The sequence below is a fragment of the Podarcis raffonei genome, chromosome 6 (assembly GCF_027172205.1).
Source record: "Podarcis raffonei isolate rPodRaf1 chromosome 6, rPodRaf1.pri, whole genome shotgun sequence".
In the NCBI taxonomy this organism is placed as follows: Eukaryota; Metazoa; Chordata; class Lepidosauria; order Squamata; family Lacertidae; genus Podarcis; species Podarcis raffonei.
The window spans coordinates 18647428-18673756 of record NC_070607.1 but is presented as its reverse complement, the minus strand read 5'-3'; the positions used below and the strand labels follow the sequence as shown (position 1 = coordinate 18673756).

The 26329-nt window shown below is 39.9% G+C and overlaps 1 protein-coding gene across 3 annotated transcripts in view; it reads left to right on the top strand.

Moving 5' to 3' along the window:
* DENND1B (DENN domain containing 1B) overlaps window positions 1-26329 on the top strand; it is a 170085-nt gene that overhangs the window by 125699 nt on the left and 18057 nt on the right. For all 3 annotated transcript variants that reach the window (XM_053391487.1, XM_053391486.1, XM_053391488.1), the window contains 7 exons: window positions 4662-4787; window positions 10716-10817; window positions 16679-16769; window positions 18347-18387; window positions 18871-18939; window positions 24218-24274; window positions 25221-25331. In XM_053391487.1, coding sequence (XP_053247462.1) covers window positions 4662-4787; window positions 10716-10817; window positions 16679-16769; window positions 18347-18387; window positions 18871-18939; window positions 24218-24274; window positions 25221-25331 — 597 coding nt within the window. The remainder of the gene's footprint in view (window positions 1-4661; window positions 4788-10715; window positions 10818-16678; window positions 16770-18346; window positions 18388-18870; window positions 18940-24217; window positions 24275-25220; window positions 25332-26329) is intronic.

Here is a 26329-nt window from a genome sequence, read left to right as displayed (position 1 = left end):
GTATTCATTGCCTGTATCAGTGTTGACAGTAAATTGCAACAATATTGTTGACATTCTATTGAGTAACCATAAGTCCAAAAAAACTGATGCCAAATTTTATAAGTATTTACACAACTATTTAATATACGGTAGATGTCAGTATATACCTGCATATACGACATAAGGCTCATCATTTTATATCTGTAATCTCTCATTGCCAACTTTTATATTCAAAAAGATAAAAAAAGAGTAGCAGTGAAGGCAACTGAAAAATGAAGGATAAACATATGAAGTTTTACTGCTATTGTCTAAAAACTAATTTATTTTTTTTTGGAAAAAAGATTTCCTTAAACAGCAATGTTCTCAAATTAGAATGGCTTTTTAATCTTTTCAGTGACTTGTGATTCCCCCCCCCCCCACATGAAGGCTAAAGCTTATATCGTTATATAAAGTTTATATCTACTGTTCAGCCTACAGTAGTTTTAACAGCATATGTTCTCAGTACTATTTAATATGGAAATGTCTCACTTACTGTGGACGGTTTTTCATTCTAAAGAAAAAGTTATCAGTTGAAATCTGAAAAACATTACTGTTCGGCATTGTGCCTAATCAACTCTTTAATAAATTACCTGAGACTTAACGGGCCTTTTTAAATCATTCGCCAAAGCATTTAAATTATACTTACAGGCTAGATGACTTTCTATGCATGTGAACTCTATTAGTTTGTCAGATTGACCAGTGGTCTCGACTGTTCAGAGGTCAGCGGTCACAGTTGTCCTGAATTACCCGTCCTTTTTTTCATGTGGACCCTCTGCTGTGTTGTGTGCTGTAATCTTCTTAATGGCTTCATTCCAATATTCACACATAATATTTTAGATTTATTGACTGTTAGTAATACTACCATGCCAGTAGCAGTTCCGCTACTCCTAAGGTATTCAAAATTGGAAAAATAAATCAATGTAAGGCTTTTCGGGAATCCTTTGTTTCTCTTTCAGGAGGAAAAAGCCCTACTCCTGTCTTCTGCCAAACATACTTGGCTTTTGCAATACATCATTTCACTGTGCATTTGTCTCACACTTGAGAGATATAGCCTCCTCCCCTAAATGAATAGTGGCTTCATTAGGAACAGAAGTTTACTTTTGATACAGTAGTTTAATAATTCCCATTAGTTTTTTCTTGTACGCCAGTTAGATTGGAGTCCTGAAGTGTGGTGGAAATCAGTAGGGATGAGAATCAAACAACCTGATTCATGATTCTAATAAATGTGTGAGATTGTATCTATGTCTATGTCTATGTAGTGTGTGTGTGTGTGTGTGTGTGTGTGTGTGTAATATATTAATCTGAAGTACCAACATAGTGTTCATCTCTTAATTTGTAGTATTGAATTCATTTAATTGCTTTATTTAAAGTATGTACTGTGTTTGGAGGCAAAGTCCTCCTGAAGTGGCTTAAGTAAAGGTAAAGGTACCCCTGCCCGTACGGGCCAGTCTTGACAGACTCTAGGGTTGTGCGCCCATCTCACTCTATAGGCCGGGGGCCAGCGCTGTCCGGAGACACTTCCGGGTCACGTGGCCAGCGTGACAAAGCTGCATCTGGCGAGCCAGCGCAGCACATGGAAACGCCGTTTACCTTCCCACCAGTAAGCGGTACCTATTTATCTACTTGCACCCGGGGGTGCTTTCGAACTGCTAGGTTGGCAGGCGCTGGGACCGAGCAGCGGGAGCGCACCCCGCCACGGGGATTCGAACCGCTGACCTTTCGATCGGCAAGCCCTAGGCGCTGAGGCTTTTACCCACAGCGCCACCCGCGTCCCTGAAGTGGCTTACAAATGATTAAAATCCCAACTACAAAAGTAAAACAGTAGCAATTTAAAGCCATGCTCGTAACATACATAAAAGATGCAAATGGAAACCGTTCATATATTGGACCTTATGTATCTGTTTTGCAGAGACAGTTTCGAAGGTGGGACACTAGCACCAAAAAGGCTAACTCATGTGCCTGCTAGTCTGATAGAACTAGACTTAAGGTCTAGGCAGGTTCATATGGGTATAGGAGATGCTTTAAATAACATGATACCAAGCTATTTAGGACTTTAAAGGTCATCATCAGCACTTTGAATTGAACCTAGGAAGCCAATGCAACCGGTACAACATTGTTGTTCTATGCTTTGAATGCCTGGCCCTCCACAAATGTCTTAGCAGCTGCAGTCTATAACAGTTATTTACCTCAAAGAGGCAAAGCTAGGATATTCTCAGGAATGTATTTTAATATAACACCTTATTTATTCTACGTAGCAGCCAAAATTTGCTCCTCAATCTGCTTATCATTTAAGCCCCTTAATAAGAATAGCAATTAGAATATAATTACAGTGGTACCTCGGGTTAAGTACTTAATTCGTTCCGGAGGTCCGTATTTAACCTGAAACTGTTCTTAACCTGAAGCACCACTTTAGCTAATGGGGCCTCCTGCTGCCGCTGCGCCGCCGGAGCAAGATTTCTGTTCTCATCCTGAAGCAAAGTTCTTAACCTGAAGCACTATTTCTGGGTTAGCGGAGCCTGTAACCTGAAGCGTATGTAACCCGAGGTACCACTGTACAACAAATTCTTTACACTAAAGAGTGTCCCACAGCAGGAGGACAACAGCCACTAGTAAATTCAAGTCGATCATTCGTAGTGGTACCACTCGGCTTTTCTGAAAATGCATATCTTGTCATCTTTCTCTAAAAACTTGACATGAACTAACCTGACACAAGATTCCCTCCAGAATGAGTTCCACAGGGAGGAAGGTGCTTCAGATAGGTGGCCTTAGACCTGGTAACCACTTGCCAAGTTTCAGATGGACTTGTAACCTTCAACAGGGTCTTTCTAGCTGACCTTGAGTTGAGGGGGCACCTGTACAAAGAGATGCATCTTCAGGTAACCACAGGCCAAAACCATTCAGGACTTTATAAATCAAAACCAGCAACAGAATTCAACCTGCAAGTTAATTGGTAGCTAGTGCAATTCATTTTGGATTACGATCAGACTATATGGTTCTACGGGCTATATTACCTCTTAGCCTGGCACTGGCATTCTGTAGCATTTTTTTGAACTTACTGAAAATGTCCACTTAAAGAAAAACAAAACATTTTTGGCCATACTTCAAAGCCAGCCCCACACTGGGGTGACTGAGAAATGTACACCATATTGAGATCCTTGGAAGATAAAAGTGGTATATAAATGTAAATAAATAAATATAACTGCAGTTGTTATTGCACCTAGTTTTTTCAAAGGTTGTATATGGCATATATATACTTTAATTTTTTAAAAAACTAACTCAGTGTAATAGTAAACTAACTCACAGGTAACAAAATTGCATAAATTTATTTTGCAACCTTGAACTCTGTAACTTTAAAAATTGTAGATTGTAATTTTTTTGTAGTTTTTAAAGACGTTTTAGCGAACATTGGTGTAGGCTCTCCATGGACTAAATGAATCAGACTCTAAACTTTTATCTGGATCTATGGAGTTTGGATATAAATTGAAAAGATCACAGCTATAGGGAAAAGACCTATACTGTAAAGGCCTTTCTGCATAGATTATGAACATCATAACTCAATATTTCCCCCCACAAAACTATAGTTATAATTGGACCCAATGGGGGTCTGTTTCTTTGATCAGATCACAGTAACCATGACTTTACACTGGAAAATGTCACTACTGTGAAGGTTTATCACCTGTAGAGCTGGTCTTTTCTCTGATGCCGTGTTCAGCTCTCATTAGCATTATTCAGAGTTTAGTTGTTAATTAGATTGATGCTTCAATTACAGTCATCACTGACAAGAATAGCCGTGACTGCTTCCATGAAGAAGAAACAAAAGGATATTCATTTGTGCAGGCGGTTTTTCCCCTTCAAAGTATGACATCTGCATTGCCATCTTCATATATGCATAAATGCAGTGGCTATAACCCCAAAATTTTGCATATGCTGCACACAGGGCCCTGATTTGCCTATCACATTAAACCACAGTTAAATGTTTAATTGTGAGTTACTGCAAACACGCTTGTCCCTCCCTGGCTTCTGCAATCACCTTATGATGCAGCAATTATTTTTTTAAAGGTATAATGACCACACCAACAACAACTAGTTAGCAGGGCCCGTTCAGTATCACAGTGAGACTTTCGTGAAGTCTGTTCTGGAAAGGTAAAGACCTTGTGCGCTTGTGAGTTTGTCTCCTATAGCCATCAGTAAGAGCCCTGGGACTATATAGGGCTGCCCTAAGTGACAAGCTGAGCTTCAACTGAGCCTCCCAGAAAAACCTTTGTAACACAGACAAATGAAAGAAACCCGGTCGGTGCCGCCTTAGACAAGTAGGCACATGTTATGATGGTGGCAAGAAATCTGCAGTAGGAGAGGCTCACAAGCCATTTACTGTAAAATAATTAAAGCTTATTTATGTCAAGAGGCCTTAGAGAAAAAAGAGAGCATAAACCAATTTGCATTAGCCGTTTACTATCCCCCCCTGCTTTCATTTCAATTAACAGACCAGCAGGTGTTCTTTGCAGTTAAAAAGATAAGCTATCAAGGAAGAGGATGACTTTTTGGCTGACCTGCAGACACCATGGTTTGCCTGCTGATTGGGTTCGTGTCTCCCTGTACCAATTTCTGAGGTGTTAATTTAACTGCTCCTCTCTGTCACGCAGGTCTCGGCCCTGAAAAATAAACTGAAGAAGCAGTCCACAGCTACCGGTGATGGAGTAGCCAGGGCCTTCCTGAGGGCACAAGCAGCGTTATTTGGATCCTACAGAGATGCTCTAAGATACAAACCAGTAAGCGATGCAGTTCAAGTATCCATTTCCCATTGACTCTTAAGATTGCAAATGTTCTTAATATCTGCAAGGAGGAATGCTAAACATCTCACCAGAGTTAGAAAAAAACACACCCCTCCAGGTATACAAGTCCAAAGGTTGGTTGTGGAAAGGCAAAGTCCAGTGAACGCAGACTACAGTAGCTGTTGGCAAAAGACTTTGAGAACTCATGGGTCAAAACGCCCAACAAATACCCCAGCATTTATGTGTCACTTTAGAGACCCAGTGTGGTTGTTATATGGAAAATGTCTGGGTGCGAGTGCCAGTTGTTTGGGGCTGTGGGCACACTTTCCAGATACTGCCTCCCAGTTTGCAAAGTACCGTATGTTTTGCTCTATAATACTCACTTTTTCCCTCCTAAAAAGTAAGGGGAAATGTGTGTGCGTCTTATGGAGCGAATGCAGGCTGTGCAGCTATCCCAGAAGCCAGAACAGCAAGAGGGATTGCTGCTTTCACTGCGCAGCGATCCCTCTTGCTGTTCTGGCTTCTGAGATTCAGAATATTTTTTTTCTTGTTTTCCTCCTCCAAAAACTAGGTGCGTCTTGTGGTCTGCTGCATCTTATAGAGCAAAAAATACGGTAAGTTTTGATTTGCAAGCAGCCAGAACTGGCCCAGGCTCAGTTTTCCCCAAGTTGCTGAATGCCAGGGGTGCCAACTTGAATAAAATATTGAGGGTGGGGAGCAGTAAGCCCCCCGCCCCCAATCAATCACATTACACAGTTGACGCTCCCCATTGGAATAGCAATTCCCATTAACTTGGGGGAGGAGCTAGCCTCCTCAACTATTTTATTGGGGGGCCAAAGACCCTAGGAGTTGGCTGCTATGCTGAATGCTGTGGCATCGAACACTGTGAATCAACTCCTTTGCATCCTAGTATCTTGCTGAAAAGCTGGTACATTTGTAGGTTAGGTTAATATCTGTTCTTCTAGAGCAGGTGGCCAACTGTGGCCCTTCAGATGTGGTCAGACTCCAGCTTCTATCAACCCCAGCCAGCATGGACAAAAGTTGGGGATGGTGGGAGTTGTGGTCCAGCAGTATCTGGCCAGCCACAGGTTAGCCACCTCTGTTCTAAAGCAATAAGTTATTGTAGTTCTAAAATTGGTAACTGTGAAGCATGTGGGGTAAAAAATAGTCCTGACCCAGTACTATCGTACTCAAACTTACTGTGATTTTCCAAGGCTCCAAGCAAAGGTCTTTCCCAGCCTTGCTATCCAAGTTTCTCTGAACTGAAGATTAAACTTGGCACCTGAAGTATCCAAAACATTAGCTCTGCTCTTCTCCCTAACCTTGTTAGGAGGAGTAGATTTAGAAGGGTCCACCTAAATGATATCTAGTTCAGCTATATTTAGACAAAAATAGGATAAATGTCCAAAACTATGAAAGTAGTTCAAGGGATATAATCATCTTTGCACTGAGATCAATAGTGGATGTGCAGTAAAATGTGGCATTAACAGAACATTTGAAAAAAGATTTTTGTTCTCAAATATTTTTTCCAGTAGTAAATAGTAATTCCGATATCTTGAAAGCTTTGGATTTTGTTCTGTACCAGTACTGCAGAACTCGTTGTGATTTTGAAGTGAAAGTATAAATTCATTTTCTATGTATAAATATTTCAGCACTTTACTGAACATCCAATTTCCATTTTTAGTATATGCCAACATTTTGGCTCATGAAGTACTCTTGAATTTTTTTCTCCCCCTCTCCACTATAGATCTGGTTGCGTTTTACAGTACGTTAATTGTGTGTATACAAATTGAAGAATAAATTTCTAATTAAAATCGCAGCAGACTCCTGTATAATCTGCCCTCACCCCCAGTAATGTTGTTCCTCTAGTTTGAGTCTAAAGGCTTCTAAGACCTGCTTAGGGCAAATCTCAGTACTGCTATCCCAAATATTTAAGTTCCCTCTTCTTGCACTGTTCTCTGCTTGCATTTATCAACATGAGAGGATGCTGCAGGATGTTTAATAGTTAAGAATAAGAGACAAACAGACCTCAAGCCTTTCTCTAATTTTTCAAATCAGTAATCAGTAAGCCTTAGTGTTTAAACAAAGTTATGGGGGTAAATTTCTGTTTAAAATGTTAACATATGTCCCCCCCGCCTCTCTCTGTGTGGTTGCCTTTATTCTTGCAGAGGTGCCACTATCTTTTTTCACAGAGTTATCTTTTTCTTAGCTAGCTTTCTGAAACTATGCCAGCTTTTTAAAAGTGCAATATAAATCAGGTTAGCTGTTTATGTTCCTTATAATCTTTTAACGATGCATGTTTTGAAGAGTGGTGATTTCTTTCAGGTATTTCCCCCCTTCATGCTTTATCATGAAGACGTACACATTTATCATGCATAATGTCCCCTCCCGCTCTCCCGAGCCGTTTCACAAATTATCAAGTAGTTTTTCTGTTCTCCTTTTCTGAATAAGCTTTGTTCGTAATAAATGTGGTCAAACTTCTGCCATGGTCTCTTGTCCACTTCTTTTGACCTAGACAGCAAGATTTTCATTGACTTAATCATTTTTGGCATAGCCTGCTATAACAGAGAAACAGAGAAAAGAAAATTAAGAATGGGAAGGATGACATTACTCTCCTATTCTTATCTTTTACATAGAGTTCAGAAAAGAGCTCTGATTCTAAAACCCTCCTACCCTATCCCACAGGACTCTACCCTCAGCTTCCTCTACTACCCAATCTAACTTTCCCTTCTCCCTTCAGAGTAGGAGTGAAAGAAAAATCAGAAAAAGTAGTTTGCGACCTACTAGTGGAAGAAGCACAATGGACAGCTTTCCCATCACACGGGTCACAACTTCACTCTGTTTTTCTCTGCCTCTAGATCAGCCTAAGAAGCACTGCTTCAGGAAAGCAGTAGCAACATCTCTTTCCAGGGGAGTGCAGTTTAAAACAATTTGACTTCCGGTGCCTCTCTGCTTCTATCCAGCATGGTTTTGAAATGAGCCTGGCTATTAAAAGAAAAAGAAAAAAAGATCAGGAAATAACTCGACACATTTTCAACCTAGTCCAAGTCCTTACTGGCACCAACCCCTTCCCCTTCTGCTCCCTAGTCTTAGTCCCCCAGCTAGGAATTTCCCAGGAATTTTGGGGAGTGTTCCTTCTTTGTCTGCTGTCTACTCTGATAGACAGACACTCGCCAGGGTCTAATTTGTTTTTTATTTGTTTGTTAAATTTCTGGACTGTGCTTTATCCGAGGGTCACAGGGCAGTTTACAATATAAAAAACACAAAAATGCAAAACATAGTAACAAACAAAAACAATACCTGCTCCCTCACAGTTTAAAAGGCCATAAATGACCGAAGGCCTGGGAGAAGAAGAAGGTTTTTGCGTATAGGGCAACTAAAGCAGTTTCTGTGCCAAAGCCAAGCCTAAACCCCAACTGAAGTGGATCTAGAAAAGATATAGTTTCCTCCAAGAGTGCCTGCATCTGGTTCGTGACTCAGGAACCTTAGTCAGAGGTCTTTCCCAGCCCTGGAACCTGAAGATGCTGCTTATTGAACCCAGTCTTTTCTGTGCACAAAGCATTTTCTCTACCCCTGTGCTTTTCCGTAGCTACCATGTTACTCCTAGGTTTCTAAATCCATCCGGTGTGAACCATGGTTAAAGGTAAAGGGACCCCTGACCATTAGGTCTAGTTGTGACCGACTCTGGGGTTGCGGCGCTCATCTCGCTTTATTGGCCGAGGGAGCCGGCGTACAGCTTCCGGGTCATGTGGCCAGCATGACTAAACCGCTTCTGGCGAACCAGAGCAGTGCACGGAAATGCCGTTTACCTTCCCGCCAGAGCGGTACCTATTTATCTACTTGCACTTTGACATGCTTTCGGACTGCTAGGTTGGCAGGAGCAAGGACCGAGCAATGGGAGCTCACCCCGTCGCGGGGATTCGAACTGCCGACCTTCTGATCGGCAAGTCCTAGGCTCTGTGGTTTAACCCACAGTGCCACCCGCTTCCCTATGTGAACCATGGTTAAAGAGTGACAAATAAGCGACCCTGTTAGTTAAACAACAGAAACACCTAAATTGGTTTGTAATATCTCAGGGGAAAAGACAGCAATCAATGTATTACAAACTGAGCAAGTGCCTTGTTTTGCATGGAAAGAATTCTGGTTCATATTGCTTAGCATATTTAGAAGCAAGAATATCTCCTCTGCTAGGCCAGATATCCCTTTCCTTCTAATAAAATTGGATAGGTTAAGCTTTTGTGCTCAAGATGATTATTCTGTTTAAGTCAATGCATCAGAGTTATTTACAATGATATTAAGGCACTTGCTTAAAATGTGAATGCAGTTTAAATGGAATCAGTCCTGCTGTGCCCACCAGTCCATGAAGATGAGTTGGGGAGAGATGGAATTCTACAATAACTGTTGTTAAAGAGGACAGATATCTTGTTTGGCATAGATTTTTTGGGGTCCAAGTATTAGCAGTCTCCTCTTCTGTATAGAATCCCTACTAGGCTTTGATCGAACTACTTTGAAAGTATGTTGTAAATCAATACTAAAAGGACCATTAGAGCATGCGTCCGCTACGTACCAGCACAGCATTCCTCCAAAGGCTACGTTCTAGACCGAAGCATCACAAGGAACAAACAAGTCAATGGCAGAAATTTATTGCATTAGAAAAACTCTGGGGAATTGCATTAGCAACAGTTGCTAATTTTTGTTTCTGAAGCCTCTTGCAGTAACAATAACTTCCACGAAATCTCAGGAAGAGATCTGAATCAAAAAAGAAAGTGGCTACAATCCAAGGAGCTCAATACACAAAACACTTCCATGTGCATGTGGAATTGTAGACTGCTGACTGCTGGGTTGAGAATTTCCCCTCTCTAGCATAAGCACTTAGTGGCTCATGACAGACCTCTTTTGAGACTCCCACAACTGTCACAGAATCTTTTCAGGAAGATCCAAGTGTAAGTGTAGTCCCATTGATTTCAGAGGGAAATGTAGGCATAAGCTTTTATCTCTGATTTAAGTCAATGGGGCTAACATGCACACAATTTTGATTGTTGCCTCAAGAATTCAATGGAATATTGTTCATGTAAGTATCTCAGAGCCTATTCAGATCTTTTGGATAAACAGACTCAGATAAATGCAGGTGCACCCAGTAGAGAACTAAGCAGCCACTGGAGCCTTATGGGAAATCCACAATGAATCTGCAGAACTGAAGGATTTGAATAATTCAAATTTGGATGATTGGGGAAATGGAGCTCACTGTAGTTCATTATGGAATTACAGGAAAGTAAAGGTTTCAAAGTCACCCCACGAGTCATACTTGGCAAATCTTATAACCATGGAAGTCTCGTTCATTCTGCTCTTATATATCTCTTTACCACATTTCAAAGATTTTCCCCACAGACCAAAAAAATACATAGATATTGCTTTTAACAAACTGCTTGCCTTTCAGAAGGGGTTAAAAAAAGTTGCACGGGGAAAAATAAATATAGTTTCAGTTGTGTGGTAAAGGGGGCATATGTGTGGTAAAGGGGGCATAAAAATTATTAGATTTTTTTTTTACTGTTATATGCGTAATGAGATTATGATAAGAATTGCAATGACTTAGCGGCCATGCCAAGTTCCCTTCGGAAGTTTCAGTTTTTCATGATGTTAAAACTGCAGTCTTGCATAGGTAAGAATGGTCTCAAATCTTGTTCTCTGTGTAAAACGTAAATTAAGATTTGTTACATGTGAACTTTGGATTTTTGTTACTTCTGTCTCCTGCATTTGTTTGGGAGTCAGCAGATGCCCACATGGCTTGAAGGATATGTAATTCTTCAGTGCTGAAAATTAGTGAGTGATCTATCTATCTATATCTATATATATCCATCTCTCGAATAGAACTGCGCTGACTGTTCCCAAATAAATATCTTACAAATTTCCTTTCTTGTAATTTAGGGTGAGCCTGTCAGTTTCTGTGAAGAAAGTTTTGTCAAGCATCGTTCCAGCACCTTTAAGCAGTTTTTGGAAACTGCAGTGAACCTTCAACTTTTTAAACAGGTACAGAGTGAGTGGATTCTCAGTTTAGTTCTCCTCTATTGTACATGTACGAAAACTGAAGAATAGATGCAATCTGTGCAATATGTTTCCCACATTTCATATCTGTTGACCATTTCTATCAGCAACTCTGGGGATTATGCAAGGAGAATTCAAGAGGTCTAGTCAATCTACTACAGTTCCGAAACTATGCTTTGCTCAAACAAGCCAGGATCAAACTGTAGCTTCTGGCCCTGATTCGTTTGCAAATCCTGTTTTAAACTAATCAGAGTTTCCTGCGTTCTGACATAATAAGGAACTCTGGTTAGGTTATAAGCAGATGCCTCTGATTTATTCTTCACAGCTACAACAGATTCAGTTGTTCCCCACTGAATCCTAAATTCTAGGTTTGAAGCTAGATGTTCAGAGGTGGGGGCTTAATGGAAGCAGTCTAGAAATACTCTTAACTTGTTGGACTTAGGGAAGTGCTTCAATTCTGCCCTGGGCATATCCTTGCCAGTGCTGATTGCCATATTCTATCCATTTCTTTTGAGCCTGTAAATGTCTAATTAAATATTAAGAAAGGTGTCATAAGACTTGTTCCTCCCTTGTTGGAAGAAACTGATCCTTAAATGGCTGCCATGAAGATATCCACTGCTTGGATGGGGAGAGGAAAATACAATATAAATATGGCCAAGAGGTCAGTCCAAAAAGGTTATTTTTATAGTGCTGGATAAACACTGCGGCACAAGCTACAGGTCAAAGCAGAAAACGTCATCTCTGATTAAAGCATCAGGAATCTTAGGTGCGGAGGCCGTGTTTAACTAATCTGCTAGCTCTCTTTGAAGATATACTACCATGATAGATAAGTGAAATTCAGAGAGAGGGTGGTGGCCAACTTTCACTATAAAAAATGGTAAGTTTGTGTCTGAGATTTAATGGCTGAGGTAGAGATTTACGACAATATAAATGAAATATGTGCAGCTTTTAATTGGGTAGAACAGAAATAATATTATCTTCCAAGAGGCAAAGGAAGATGTTATAAAACTATTTCATTTTTATAGCCAATGTATTGCCTCTTCTTCAGTTTATTTTGGATATCATCCTTCCTCCTTATCCTTCATCCAGCTGCCTCTTATCCAAGAGTTCTTGTTTGTAATTGGGTCTCTTTCAAGGTTATTTGAGTTATAAGAAGGCTCAATTTAAAACTTTGCTCTATCCAATGCAAAGCATTCTTCCTTTGCAACAGGAAATAAATCTTTTAAACAGTCCTATAGTGGAATAATACGTAGATAGGAGAAAGCAGTTTTATTACGGTAGTTTTGGGTGACACATCCATGTGTTAACTCTGGCTCTTTGGGGAAAGTTGAATCATAATAAAATTATAGGCTAGATTATAAGGGCTGTGAATACACAGTGTTATATAGCACCAATAAAACAAATAGGTCATAGAAGACTTTGGACTAGATTGGTGGCTCCGCAAAGGGGCAACTACTGATGTGCCTCCCCTTCACTGCCTTCTAAACCCACCTACTTAGTTAGAAATGGAAATCTGCAGGGAAGATATGCAAATTGAGAAAGAACAAGAAGGGTATCTTATGTTGCTACAGAGCAAAGCTATGTTATAACAGCAGTGATGGTATATCACTGCTAATGCTCAAGATCTCCACATACACATTACTAAGCAACATTTGCGGTGCTTATTGCACCAGTATTATTTGGTTGTGCAAAGAAGAGGCCACAGATGGGATGATTTCAATCTGATGATGATTGGTATGGGACTACTGGCACCAGCACACTTGAACAAATGAACCCACAATTGCTCCAGCCTTGAGTATATCTCATATTTGGTGTTAACTCCTGCACTGTCGCTTACAGCTGCTTTGGAAAACCGTGGCTGCTACAGCTGATGGCAGCTAGCTGTTACGAAAGGAATCATAAGTAAGAATCAAAGGTCAAGAAGGAAAGATCAAAGCTTGTCTTCATAATCCTAAATCTTAGCACAAAAAAGGTCCCTTAGGGGGAGAAAAAGGACAGCATCTTGATGTAATTTGGAATCGGGAAGTCAGGCTTTCATGTAATTTGGCAAATAGATAACTGGGAGATCTCTTTCCATGATGGTAAATACTGTAAGAAACAGAACATTATTTTTTGCGTGTACTTACTGCAGCATTCAGAAGTGCATTCAGCATTTCCAGCCCTTCTGAAATTTTTGTGCAAATGTGCTCTTGGTTCAACGGCCACTTATTTAAACTTAGAGGCCACTACGTTCTTCAGGATCAGAGGTGGTCAGCTCCATAATGAAGTTGATACCTGCCTAGCAGAAAAATGTCATGGCTAATGGAGCATAGTTCCCAGTTGCACCAATCCTTAGGATTGTGTGTGTGCAACGTTAAATCATGACAGTGTGAGACTTTCGTTCCTAAACCAGGGCTACTAGGGGCTAAATGAAGGGTGAGATTCAGTGCTAGTCGTACTCAAAGCAACCCATTGAAATAAATGGACAGAGTATGACTAACATTGGTTATCACCCAAAATTGCTTTGGGAACCGCATCCAACCCAATCACTAGTTGTCCATCACTGTTTTATAGCATACTGTTAATTTTGTAGGTGAAATAAAATCCAGTCCACCTAACACTGCTCTGTGGAACCACTGTTCATTTCAGTGCAATTCCCATTTGTATTAAAATGGTCTCCTATGCAAGGTTTCAGCTCCCCACTGCCCCCCTCCCCCAAATCCTAAAGCTTAGCAGCTCAGTTTGTGTCTGTGTAACTTTACCTAATGATTAGACTATCCATAAATCATGTGCTGGTTTTATAGCGAGGGATGAATTCTTCGCTTTTCCCTGAATAGATAATGTCTTGTGGTTCAAGGGATGTTTTCTGCACCCTGGTAGCTAAAGGTGCTTTATCTCATTCTTGCTGTGAAACAATCCAGCGATCCCATACTGTGGTCTGACCATGAACCAAACCCATTTGGGAAAAAGCCAGCTTAAGTGGGGTGGGTAAAAAAAGTTAGCTGAGGAGAAGAGGAAATAATCGCCAGTGATAGTGTGTACTTTGCTACTGCTGTGTCTGCGTTTATCTTCTTCTTTTTAAAAAAATATACTTGTGGAACAGTTTGTTTCATGTCATCAGTCTATCCATTGACAAGCATCAGATTGTCACTGACGGGTCTGTTTGGATAATCTGTGATAGTGTATGACAGTCAGCCAAATAATTAATTTCTATTGGCTCCTGTGTACTGTTTCGGTTAACAGCAATTTGGTAGTAATTCATGTTGAAAAATGCGCAATCAGTCAAATGCTTTCTCCGTTTATCTCATACTTGGGCTACCACCTAACCCTGACCAAAATAGATTACTGCTTGAAAGCATTCTAAAAATGTCAGTGCTTTTGAAGAGTGGGGGAAGGCTCTTTGTTTTTATTAATCCTTTAAGGCAAATTAAAGCTTTTAACAAAACATTGTAGTTTCTTTTATTAAGTTGTTTACCATTGTGAACAATTCTTGATCTTGTGTTCTTAATCTGGTGTTACTTCACACCATGCGTCTGTGTATAGGCAGACTCTAAATTTCTCTATGGCTCAGATTAGCATTTTCCATGGTTTGGTGAATTACGGGCATGTCTTAGTCTCACATGCTGATTTCTTATTCTGTTTCCTAGTTTGTTCTAATTAGATAGAACCATGAGGTCCAAATGGGCTTAAATGGCAACTGTCTCCAAAGCGTGATTTGAAAACAAGTGGGTTAGCATGGTTAGCATTAACCATAGTTTGTCTGATTTTAGCATTGGGAAAAAAGATAGTTAAGCAAACCAGGAAAGAGAAGGGAGAATATATGTGAGGGAAAGGACGGTAAGGACGGTATAAACCTCTGGCATGTTCCCAGTCCTTCAAACTATGGTGTAAAATGAGCCAATGTATGTACCTAAATAATAAACTTTACAAAGGTAAGTCACAAAGTCTTTGTGGCTATAATTAAATTTGGACCATGTGTGGGTATATATACAACTGAATATGAAGAAATTAATGAAGAGAAATTGCTATGGAAGGTTCAGCTCTTTGGCTTGGGCCTATAATAATACTAAGGAAATGAACGGACTCTTCCTTGAGTCATCCTGTAAAACTGACTGGAGCATAGTTCTGTTCCTCAGTTGAGTAAATCATGAGTTTTGCTTTATGAAACAATATGAAATATAAATGCTCAGGTACAATACGGTACAATTCATAGCATTATTTAATGACTATGGAGGTACCCTGGGAAAGAATCAAAATTTGCAAATTAGGCCCTGTAGAATATGTGCATATTATTCTCACTGCTCACTTGTGTAACACATGGAAATGTCTCCCACATCTGTAAATTCCAGATGTGTGTGTGTAACTCTCACATTTCTTCACAGGGAGATGAGAGTCCAAGTCTTCTGAGAGGGGGCGTTACACGTTTGTTTTTGTTTTATTATGTATTTTATATTATTATTTTGCATTTTCCCCTTTAAGAACTGCCCTGAGATCTTCAGATGAAGGGCAGTATACTAATAATGATGATTGATTAATAATAATAATAATGATGATGATGATGATGATGATGATGATGTCACTCAATATCTCCATGTCCTCCTCCTGCTGCTACTTTTTTAACATGTTAAGCCACACTCAGTTTGTTTGGTTTCTCAACTACATTAATCAAACATCAGCACTGGCACCAACCATGCATCAAGTGGGAAGGTGTTCCATAATTGAGTGCCACAAGAGAGTAAGTTCTTTCTCTGGTTGTTGCAAAGCAGATTCATCATTATTTCATAGATGTCAACAATTTGTTTGCTGCTTAATCAAAGTTATCTCTGGGCTGTGTACAAGAAAACCAGTACAATAAAACTAAAAATGAGTTAAAACAACAACAATTTCATTATTTGTACCCCACCCATCTGACTGGATTGCCCCAGCCACTCTGGGCGGCTTCCAACATATACAAAAACAACAAAACCTTAAACCTTAAAAAGCTTCCCTATAAAGGGCAGCCTTCAGATGTCTTTTAAAGGTTATATCTCCTTGACATCTGATGGGAGGGTGTTCCACAGGGTGGGTGCCACTACCAAGAAGGCCCTCTGCCTGGTTTCCTATGGATTCACTTCTCGCAGTGTGGGAACAGCCAGAAGGCCCTTGGTGCTGGATCTCAGTGTCCGGTCTGAACGATGGGAGTGGAGATGCTCCTTCAGGTACACAGGGCCGAGTCCTTTTAGGGCTTTAAAGGTCAGCACCAACACTTCAAATTGTGCTCCGAAACATACTGGGAGCCAATGTAGGTCTTTCAGGACCAATGTTATAAAATCAGATTTCAATTAAAAGGTTGCCTGGAACAAAAGTGCCAGGCGTTCAGCAGGAAGGGGGCCTGTCTGACCTCACCTGGTAGGCAGTTTCACCAAACTGGGCCCTTGATACTTAATGCATGGCTTCTTATGGATGAATGCCATGCATCTGAGCCGTGAAGGGACACTAGCAGTGACTCTCCCAAAGGCGCCAGTGATCAAGCAGGGATCAGGCAGTGCTCCTGGGATGCAGGACAGCCAAGACGATTTCAGCAGCCGATCTTAACACATGGGTAGATTCATATGGGCGGAGATGCTAATTCAAACATTTAGGGCCCAGGTTGCTTTGAACTTTTTTATATAATTGCTAGCACCTTAGATATGGCCCATTAGCAGATTGGCAGCCTGCGGAATTCTCTCAGGAGCATCATCAGAGAATTAGCTGACAATAATGGGGCTCCTTCTGTAACTCTGGCACTTTCTGTAGGGCTGTGAACAAATAAGAATTAAACAGAAGATTTGAAACGTGAACCTTCAACAAAGACGTAATTGCTTTCATCCACTTTTTTCTTTTTGCAGTTCATTGAAGGTCGACTTGCAAAGCTAAATGCAGGAAAAGGGTTTTCTGATGTGTTTGAAGAAGAAATCTCTTCGGGTGGCTTTGGTGGAGGTATAGATTTTTGTCCATACTGTTTGGGTCTTTTCATTCTCGTTGCGTTGAAATTATCGTTGTTGTTGTTAAAATTTCTATACCACCCTTCATCCAAGAACCACAAGGCGGTTTACAATGTAAAAACACAGAAATACATACCATAGTAACGAACAAAAACAATAACACCCCCCTCACCCATTTAGATGGTTATGAAAGAAATAATGGTGGTTGACAATAGTTTTTAAAATTGGTTTTCAGCATGTTGTTGACCTTCACCAACATGGTGCTGGATGGCACCAGGCAGCTGTAGAAAGTTCTCATTATTTCACTAAACAGATAAATCGATATACAAAATGGATGCCATGTTACTCAAAACGCAAAACAGCAAAATGACTTCTTCCAAAGCTGGAGGGGAGAGGAGGTTCCCATCGCTCTTCCTCATGCAACCCATGTATCCTAGCCGTTCTTGTCCCACCTGAGCTCTGAGAACAGAAAGGAAAAACAACCTGGATTTCGCAACCACCTGCCATGCAGAAAACCTAGGAAGCTGCCTTATATACCAGTATTGTCTATTCTGCCTGACTGCAGCTCTCCACACTCCAGTGGCGGAGCTCTTTCTCCCTAACTGCTACCTCATCCTTTAAACCAGGGCTTGAGCCTGACACCTTTTTTCATTGTCAGGCATGCACTCTCATCATTGAGAGTCCCTCCCCATTTTTTCGCTAGAATTTGCTGCTGCCTGCTATACAGGCGTTCTTTTGACAGGAATGTGCATTTTGGAAGACGTGGTTCTGCCACCATCGTGTGTAGTTTGCAGAAGTGGTTTATAAGAGGTGAGGTGTTTTTTTGGCTTTACCCCAATGTGCAAAGTAAACAGAATTTCACTCCGCCTCTAGCTGTTAGGTTTATTATTGAGTTTAAGAGGCTTTTGAAGCACTGTTGTAAAACCCATATGTAGCTTGGGAAACCCTTCACATTCTCTTTCTTTCTAGCTCCATTTATTGGATTGGAAGTTTGCATTGCAGCAATTGTCATTGCCTCTCACATTGTCTCAAAATCAACAATCCGTTCTCTCTTAATATTCTCTAAAAACCAAACTCACGAGTCTTGCTTGTGCTGCTAAGTAAAAGGAAAGCTTCCTCTTTCAAGCAGTCAAATTTTAACTTGACCGTTGTGAGCAATTTAATAGAGTAATAGTGCCCAGTAAACGTGTATCTGTTTGTAGTTCTCCCATTTGCCTAATTTTCCTCACCTACAAGGCAGTAACTACTGTAGACAGCAAAGAAAAAGAAAAATGTCATTTAATACTCTAATATATTACCCCTTATTTCCACTGTATGAAACTAATATTCTAGTACAAATTCCTGCAATTTTATTCAGTTTTCTTCATATTTGGTATGGGCATTCTCAGGAAAACCAACACATATTTTTGTTTTGTTTTGTAATAAAGCAGAATACTTCATGCTGATGTTCAGTGAGGTTTCAGTCTTTTACATTCCATAGGAAGTTGGGACTGCATGTAAATATGTGTTTTTGAACAAACAAAATTTTAAAGGAATCCTACCTTTCTGGTTTCTCTCTCATTTGTGTTTTAGGAAATTCAAGATCATATCACCAGTGGATGTATACAGTTAAGGTAAGGAAGTGTGTCAATGGTATTTAAAATGTGCCCATGGCTTCAATCTATTGCTATAATGTTGTAGTATTCTCATTTAGCAAATTACAGGAAGATGTCTAGGAATTTGTACAACAGATATGGGAGCATATGCACAATGAACTTCTGTGCAAGCCTCTCTCACACAACTTCTGTTTATACAATCAGAGCTTATGAAGGAGAACTTCCTGGTAGATTGTGCCCTATATGGCTACATTAAAAAGCATTGATAAATGTGTCAGCCATAGGGATGACATATTATAATGCTTGGGCTGCAGAAGACAAAGGCTGACAAAATGCAGCTGTATAAATCTTCTGAGAGGGATATCTGGGAGTGACAATGGCAGTGGTGAGGCCATTGCATTTTATTTTTGTTATTGCAAAACCTTAACATTTAATTATGCTGGGGAGGTGATCAATGTGTGTTTTGTGTATTTCAGAATGTTTATGCATTGTATATTTCAGAAAGGAGGAGCCCTGATCAACACAGCTATGACCAGAGCCAGCCCAGCTATGAAAACAGCATACCAATATGTAAGCTCTAGCCCTGTTCTGTTTCATTTTTCTGCAAACTGCATGTCCTATTTTAATCTAAATTACTGCAAAAAAAAAATCTAAAAAATGAATTTATTTCCAGAACAGCTATTACAGCTTCCAGGAACTAGGGTTGGCAAGAACAGGACCGTAACTCCCCCAGTCCTCCTGTTTTTCTTTGCCAAGCTTAACTCCAGGATGCAGATAGTATTTTCTCATTTTCACTGTAATGCAGGACCCAACCTAGTTCCTTGCTTAGAAAGGGAAAGGAATAATAGAGTAGGCTGCAAGCAGAGAAGAGGACTAATTTAGAGTTCCACCAATTTCCAGGCTTCCTAGTATGCTGGAGTTTGCATGCAAATCATACTCACTGCTCACTATCCAAACTGAAGGCCATTTTTGCCAGGTATACACTGGTACCTTGGTTCTCAAACTTAATCCGTTCCGGAAGTCCGTTCCAAAACCAAAGCATCCCAAAACCAAGGTGCACTTTTCCATAGAAAGCAATGTAAAACAGATTAATCCGTTCCAGACTTTTAAAAACAACCCCTAAAACAGCAATTTAACATGAATTTTACTATCTAATGAGACCATTGATCCATAAAATGAAAGCAATAATCAATGTACTGTACTATAAAACAAATAAGACAGTATTGTAGATGATAATAATTAAAATTATTATTTTTTCTTACCTGCACTGGTGATAGTCACTGTTTGGATGGGGGGCTTTTATCCATTTCTGCAGTCACACAATCAATCAGTCAGTCACAAAAACAAATTAACCAAAAAGGCCTCAAAAACAAAAGCGCAAAATAAATAGCAGAAATAAAAGTGCCAAACTTAATCTGTTCCGGAAGTCTGTTTGATTTCCAAAATGTTCGAAAACCAAGGCTCAGCTTCTGATTGGTGCAGGCGCCCCGGAAACAATAGCCGACAGCTGCATTGAATGTTTGGCTTCCAAAAAACATTTGAAAACCGGAACACTTACTTTCGGGTTTTCAGCATTGGGGAACCAAGGCGTTTGAGTACCAAGGTACCACTGTAGAGGGGAAATTAATTTCACTCAAACACAACACAGTTTCAGCTTGGAAAACTTACTTTACACAGGCCTTCATCTCCATCTAAGTACTGCACCCCAGCACTGACTTTCGGATGAGCATTATCTCAATCTTACTAATATTTTTTTCTTCAGCATTGCATCAAATTCCACATCATTACATTCCTAGATAAAGATGGAAAGGGAAGTCAGTTTCCCCATCCATTTTTTAAAATTAGTTTTTATTAAAGATGTTCTTGTGTTACAAAACAAGCAAACAAACAAGTACATATAGTGTCTCCACTTTCAAGTCATAGTCTTTTTCGCAGTTGGTTTACATTCGTGATGAGACACTATTGTCATAGACATTGTGTGGTTGGGAGAAAAGGCTGTATGGATTATGATATTCCCCTATTGCATAGTGTTTGTGCAGTGCTTTGTGCCAGCATCATGTGGGTAGGTCATATATATGTATATGTATATGTATATGTATATGTATATGTATATGTATACAGTGGTGCCTCGCAAGACGAAATTAATTCGTTCCGCGAGTTTTTTCTTCTTGCGAGTTTTTTGTCTTGCGAAGCACGGTTTCCCATAGGAATGCATTGAAAATCAATCAATGCGTTCCTATGGAAACCGCCTTCAGACCAGGTCCGGGGACAGTCTGTCCCCCGACCTCTTCTGAAGGCTGGGGGGGGGGGGACAAGGGCTTTTCTTCCCACCGCCAGCCTTCAGAGCGCTGTTCTGAAGGCTGGCGGTGGGAAGAAAAGCCCTTCTCCCCACCTCCCGCCCCGCAAGCGGGGGCGATTTTAAAATGCTGGCGGGCGGCAGCGAAGGGAACCCATAGGGAAATTCGTCTGGCGAAGCACCTCAAAAAATGGAAAACTCTTTCTTCTTGCGAGTTTTCCGTCTTGCGAGGCATTCGTCTTGCGAGGTACCACTGTGTGTGTGTGTGTGTGTGTGTGTGTGTATATATATATATATATATATATATATATATATATATATATATATATAAAAAAATTGGCATTGCAAGAGATTGGAGGGTTCAGAGCTTGGTTGGTTGCGTTCAGTTGGTTGCAGTATGGTTTGTTTTTTTATGTGTGTGTATATGGGCCAGGGTTGTTGGGTCAGTTTAGCCATATTGATTTGTATTGGGTCATTGTCTTGTTATGTTGTATATGCGATTACGGGGAGCCACACTGGGGTGACGGCATCCTCCTTTGCTTGTCCTCATGCTAGTTTAAGTTGGTTGGTTACTTTTCAAGTAGGGCGACTTCCCATACATTTTGGTACCAGTGTCCTATGTTCACTCCTGAAAGGTCCTTCCAGTGTCCAGTTATGATATTTCTAGAGTTCCTTCATCAATTTGTGGATTGTTAAGATATTCGGGTTATATGTCATTGGCTTAGGGCTCATCCACACTTCTACTTGTTTTCCACTTGTCCTGTGCTTTCTAGGGATGGGCCTGAGCAGTTTTGCTTTTGTCTCACCACTTTCCTCCAGAAAAACTACTCTTTAGCACTAAATCGGGACAAACAGTAATCCGCAGAAACCCAGATTGCTGTTTGTTCCGATTCAGGTTTTGCTGGGGGAAAGCAGCAGGGCAAACAGATGTGTGACTAAAACAAGAGTTTCAAGGCACCAGTTTTAGAGCTTCTCTGCAAAATTTGCATAGTCGTTTCTAGGCATATTAAAATTTTACATTGAAAAAAAGTAATGTATTTTCCAGAGCCTTTGCCGAGGTTACTTGTTACTGCGTCATAACAACTTTAGCCATTTTACTGGCAACCACCCTTTCCCCAAGCAAAACTATCAGTACCTTTTGGCATTCAGCGTAAGCCCAGTTTAATTATATATCATGTGAAACTTAACTCAGTTGGTCAGAAAAATGGATGCCCCTGAGGTGTAATCCCATATGGTCTTAATGGCTTTTCTTTACTGAGACTCAGTTGGAATGAGTGGTTTGAGAATTACCTCTTCTTGACTAGACTGTTTGTAGCAGTCAAGATGTCCCTTCCCCCAAATAGCTAGCTGGCTTGCTGCAAGTATTCATGCCACGGCATCTGACATTTTGCCACAAGTACACACACTTGGCTTCACAGCAACATTGGAAGTTTAGTAACCCTTCACTCTACATGGGGATTATCTTCACGTTGGGAACGCTCTGCATGTGAAGGAACAGCAAGGTTAAATGCCAAACACAGAGGCAAAGGACAGCCTTCCTTGCCTGAAAACTATTATTCCAAATCACAGCCTTCCTTTGAGGCTCCAGTCATCAATAAATAAATCAGTTCCTTAATCTCTTTTTTAAAAGAGAATTTTTAATTGTACATCAATTCAAAATCATACCGAACATATGAAGAAAAATAATCCAGGTAAATACATTAAAAGCACTGTGGATTCATGTGCTCATTTATAATTTACACGCACCTCATTAACAGGTTGTCAGAAAATTACCCTTCTCTTTTTTTCCACTAGATTTTCCTCCCTCTATTTTGCCAATTATATCTCTTCATCTGTTAGTGCTGAATGTGCCCACTGCTGGGTCCCTCCTATGTTGTTGTGGCCCCCTTGGGGCTTAGCTGACGGTGGCTATGGCAGTGACCATCTGAATTTCCCACAACGCCCTGACCTAGCATCGCTCTGTAGCATTGAGGGAAATTAAAATGGCAGCTCACCATATATTGCCACTGGGAAACCCAGGCATCACTGCTGTGTTGCAGCAAAGCGTTGGTGACCCATTGCTACCTCAAGGTGCCGTGTCATGATGCTACTCCTTCCTATACCCAAACTCAACTTTTCAGACTTGTCTGGATCAGTCTGAAAAGATCGCTCAAATGTATATCAGAGTATGGATACTGCTTTTCTGTGTTGCAGTGCTTTCAAATAGGCATTTGGAGACATCTGACTGTGTTGTCACTTGCAAGCAGAGCAGTGCAGAGGGACCATCCAAATGCACACATATATTTAAATTCAGTCTCAGTTACCAGTTTTATTGTGTGTGTTGTGAGGCCCGTTTTTCTTCCCAGTTCCTTGGAATTGTGAGTGACAGTCCCCATCATAATTTAGAGTTAGTTGCCCCCGGTTGACTTCTGTTTTGCCCAACAGCTATATGTGTGTGGAAAGCCGCTAATCATTGTAGGAATTCTGCTTTAGGAATTCCAATAGCTAAGCTGCATCCAAATGGGTGAAGAAGAAGAAGAGTTTGGATTTGATATCCCGCTTTATCACTACCCGAAGGAGTCTCAAAGCGGCTAACATTCTCCTTTCCCTTTCTCCCCCACAACAAACACTCTGTGAGGTGAGTGGGGCTGAGAGACTTCAAAGAAGTGTGACTGGCCCAAGGTCACCCAGCAGCTGCATGTGGAGGAGCGGGGAATCGAACCCGGTTCACCAGATTACGAGTCCACCGCTCTTACCCACTACACCACACTGGCGGTTGGAGCTCCCCTTGCTCTCTTAAAACTTAACCTTTTCTTTAAGAAAACATCCACTACCTTTTATGCAATGGGGGTGTGTGGTTTGAAGCAATTCAGACAACGCTGGATTTTTTTAGTGTTAATTGTGAATCCCGGTTTGATGTATTAATTACTCAGTTCATGGGGCGCTGCAAAACACGGAGGTTTCACCAGAAAATGCTGCAAAACAACCACAAAACTTTAGCACCAGTTTGGAGGTGATCACAAATTTTGGGGTTCATAGTTGATTAAGTTGTGTGAGGTTATTGCACCTCTAAATTAAGGGAAGTTCTAAGATTCATTTTTATGCAAGCTGATATCATATAGTGGAATGAAACTTGACTGATATTTTTGGTGCAACAAAATGTAAACCTAATAATGGTGTCAACTCAAAGATGCCACAGTTAGCAACATCGCTGCATAAAACGGCACAACTGGAACTCCATTGCCATAACTTTTTCACTATTCAACAAGTGGTTGAACTAAGTCTTTCTCCAATATACCATTATGCACAAAAGAACTATTAAAGAAATATCATTTAATTAGTGGCGGTTGTTTTTTCCTTTTGGTAACCCAGATATACATATGCTGAGATACAATTTTTAATGCACTCAAACCTTATTAACAATCATGTGTGAAATTAGCAAGGAAGTAATTTCCTTTCATTATACCACATAATGTGAGAGATTTAATTTTTAATTAAATTTCACCTCATATGCAGCACTCTTCAAACCATTGTTTTGCAAAGCCATTTAGTTCTATTTTCTTTTTTTCCTAGGCAAAAAATCATGCAAAACAGGGGATAAAGGAGGTGAGAAGTAAGTTAAAACACAAGGTATGTAACAGAATTTGTACTTTCTTACCTTGTTTCTTTCTTCAATTTGAAGCACATACCTTACAAATCCCACAAGATTTGTGTTTTTAATGACTTTTGAAATATGCTTAGCCCTTTGTTCAACAATACATTTTTTATAACAAGCCCTCTGGCAACTATCTGTCATTCTATGCATCCACTCGAATAATCTCTTTATTGTTTGCATATTTATCATGGAAAAACAGAGGTCTTCAAAGATACGTTAACAGGATGTATGTTTTCATAAAGCTGATTGCTTTGATATCACAATTGAAGCCTTTGCTTCAAGCTGAGAATTTAAGGCAAGCCAGTTTTACCAGAGAAATGTAATTCAGAAGGTGTAGTTGTCTAACTTTCATGAGATCTGTAAATGGTGGCAGTATTTTAGCATGCTGAAATCCCTTAACTTTCAAGAGCAGCAATATAAACGTATTGGAGGCACGTCGTCAAGGCATTGTTCGTTTTAAATTTTTATTTGTTTGCCTGCAATATTTAATTGTATAGCGAGTACTTTTAATATTATTTCTCTTCTCCTTCAAGCGTGAAGGCTGATTACATGAATTGGTTGTTAATTGTTCTTCATGAAAGCTTCACTCTATTTAAAAGTTATTTGGCAGCCTGAACATCTTGCTATGAAGTTTAAGTTAATTTTGGTGACAGTTTTTATGACATCTTTCCCCCCATCTGTTTTAGCAAAAGTGATTTAGTACCATATATGTGTGTGTATGCAGTGACTAACAAAACAGAGATATTAAACTCTTAAAGAAATATCTCTGTTTGTTAGTCTCAGTAATAAATAAATGGTTTCAGTGATTAACTGTGTCCTTTGGAATACAGAGTAAAACTGTCTGAAATTCTGTTTTACGCTTTAAATGTCGCACATATAGTAAATGCATAAAGGTTTTTCAATCTTAATTTTATTCTGTAGGAAACAGAAGATGAGTATGGAATTTGTAGCTCGGGTTTTGTGCAATATACTCCTGTCTACACATTGCATAATCCACAAAGACTTAGCACAGAGAAAAGAAGACTTGGGCAGGTAAGATAATTTCAAGAAGAAAAATCCTCTTGAAAGCTATTGAAGAAATATGATTTATTCTCTTTGTCTGATGGGTAGCATAAAAATGTATAAATTTGCCTTATACTGAGTCAGACCACTTCTCCATCTCCTTCAATGCTGTCTGCTCTCTGGCTAGTAGAGGCTTTCCAGTCCCTCCCCCCTTCAAATTGGAGATACTTGGAATTGAAAGTATTTGGAACTGAGAGCATTTGGACTACCACTGAACTGTGGTCTGGCCCTGTATAAAGCATGTAGGTTTGCATGCTTTTGTTGAAATAGAAAAGAATGCTACTTGTGTGTGTTGAAATTTGCTTTAAAGGGGCACAAAAATTTGGATGAGCGCGGTTTTCAAACATCTACTCCAACTCATCTCCATGCATGCCTGTGATTTTGTTATTTCAAAAATATGTCAAACCAAAACACTGAGAAGCTTAAGTAAATATCATTTATGTTCATGCCAATGTTGAGCATTAACTGCCACATTAAAAGTATTTATACAGAATTATTAATGGAACAAGGTACCATAGGCAGAGATACAAGAATTGTAAGACACATATACATTTTAGATTCGTGCTGCCTGGACTTATTATCTAGTAAAGCATTTTCTTGCTCTCATTTTCATACTTTGTACAAGCATTAAGCAGAAAGGATAAACAAAAATATATTAATAATTGATATATTTGTAGATACTCTACTGATTCTGTAATTTTCCCTATCTTACATAGTGTCAAATTATAGATTTGACTTGGTCTAGAAGTTAGATAGCTTTTTAGAGGGCCATTAATTGTTATGATTGGTTATGTTGCCTAGTTTTGGAAGTGGGAGAGCTGTTTGGAAACAACAAGCTTTTTATGATACGAGACAAAACCTCCTTAAATTTTGGCTCAGCTCATAAATAAGATCGGTCTTATTTCGAGCTACTGCTTTTGTAGCGACTCTGAAATCCTAGCAAACTGCAGTTCTAAAATTCCCCATTG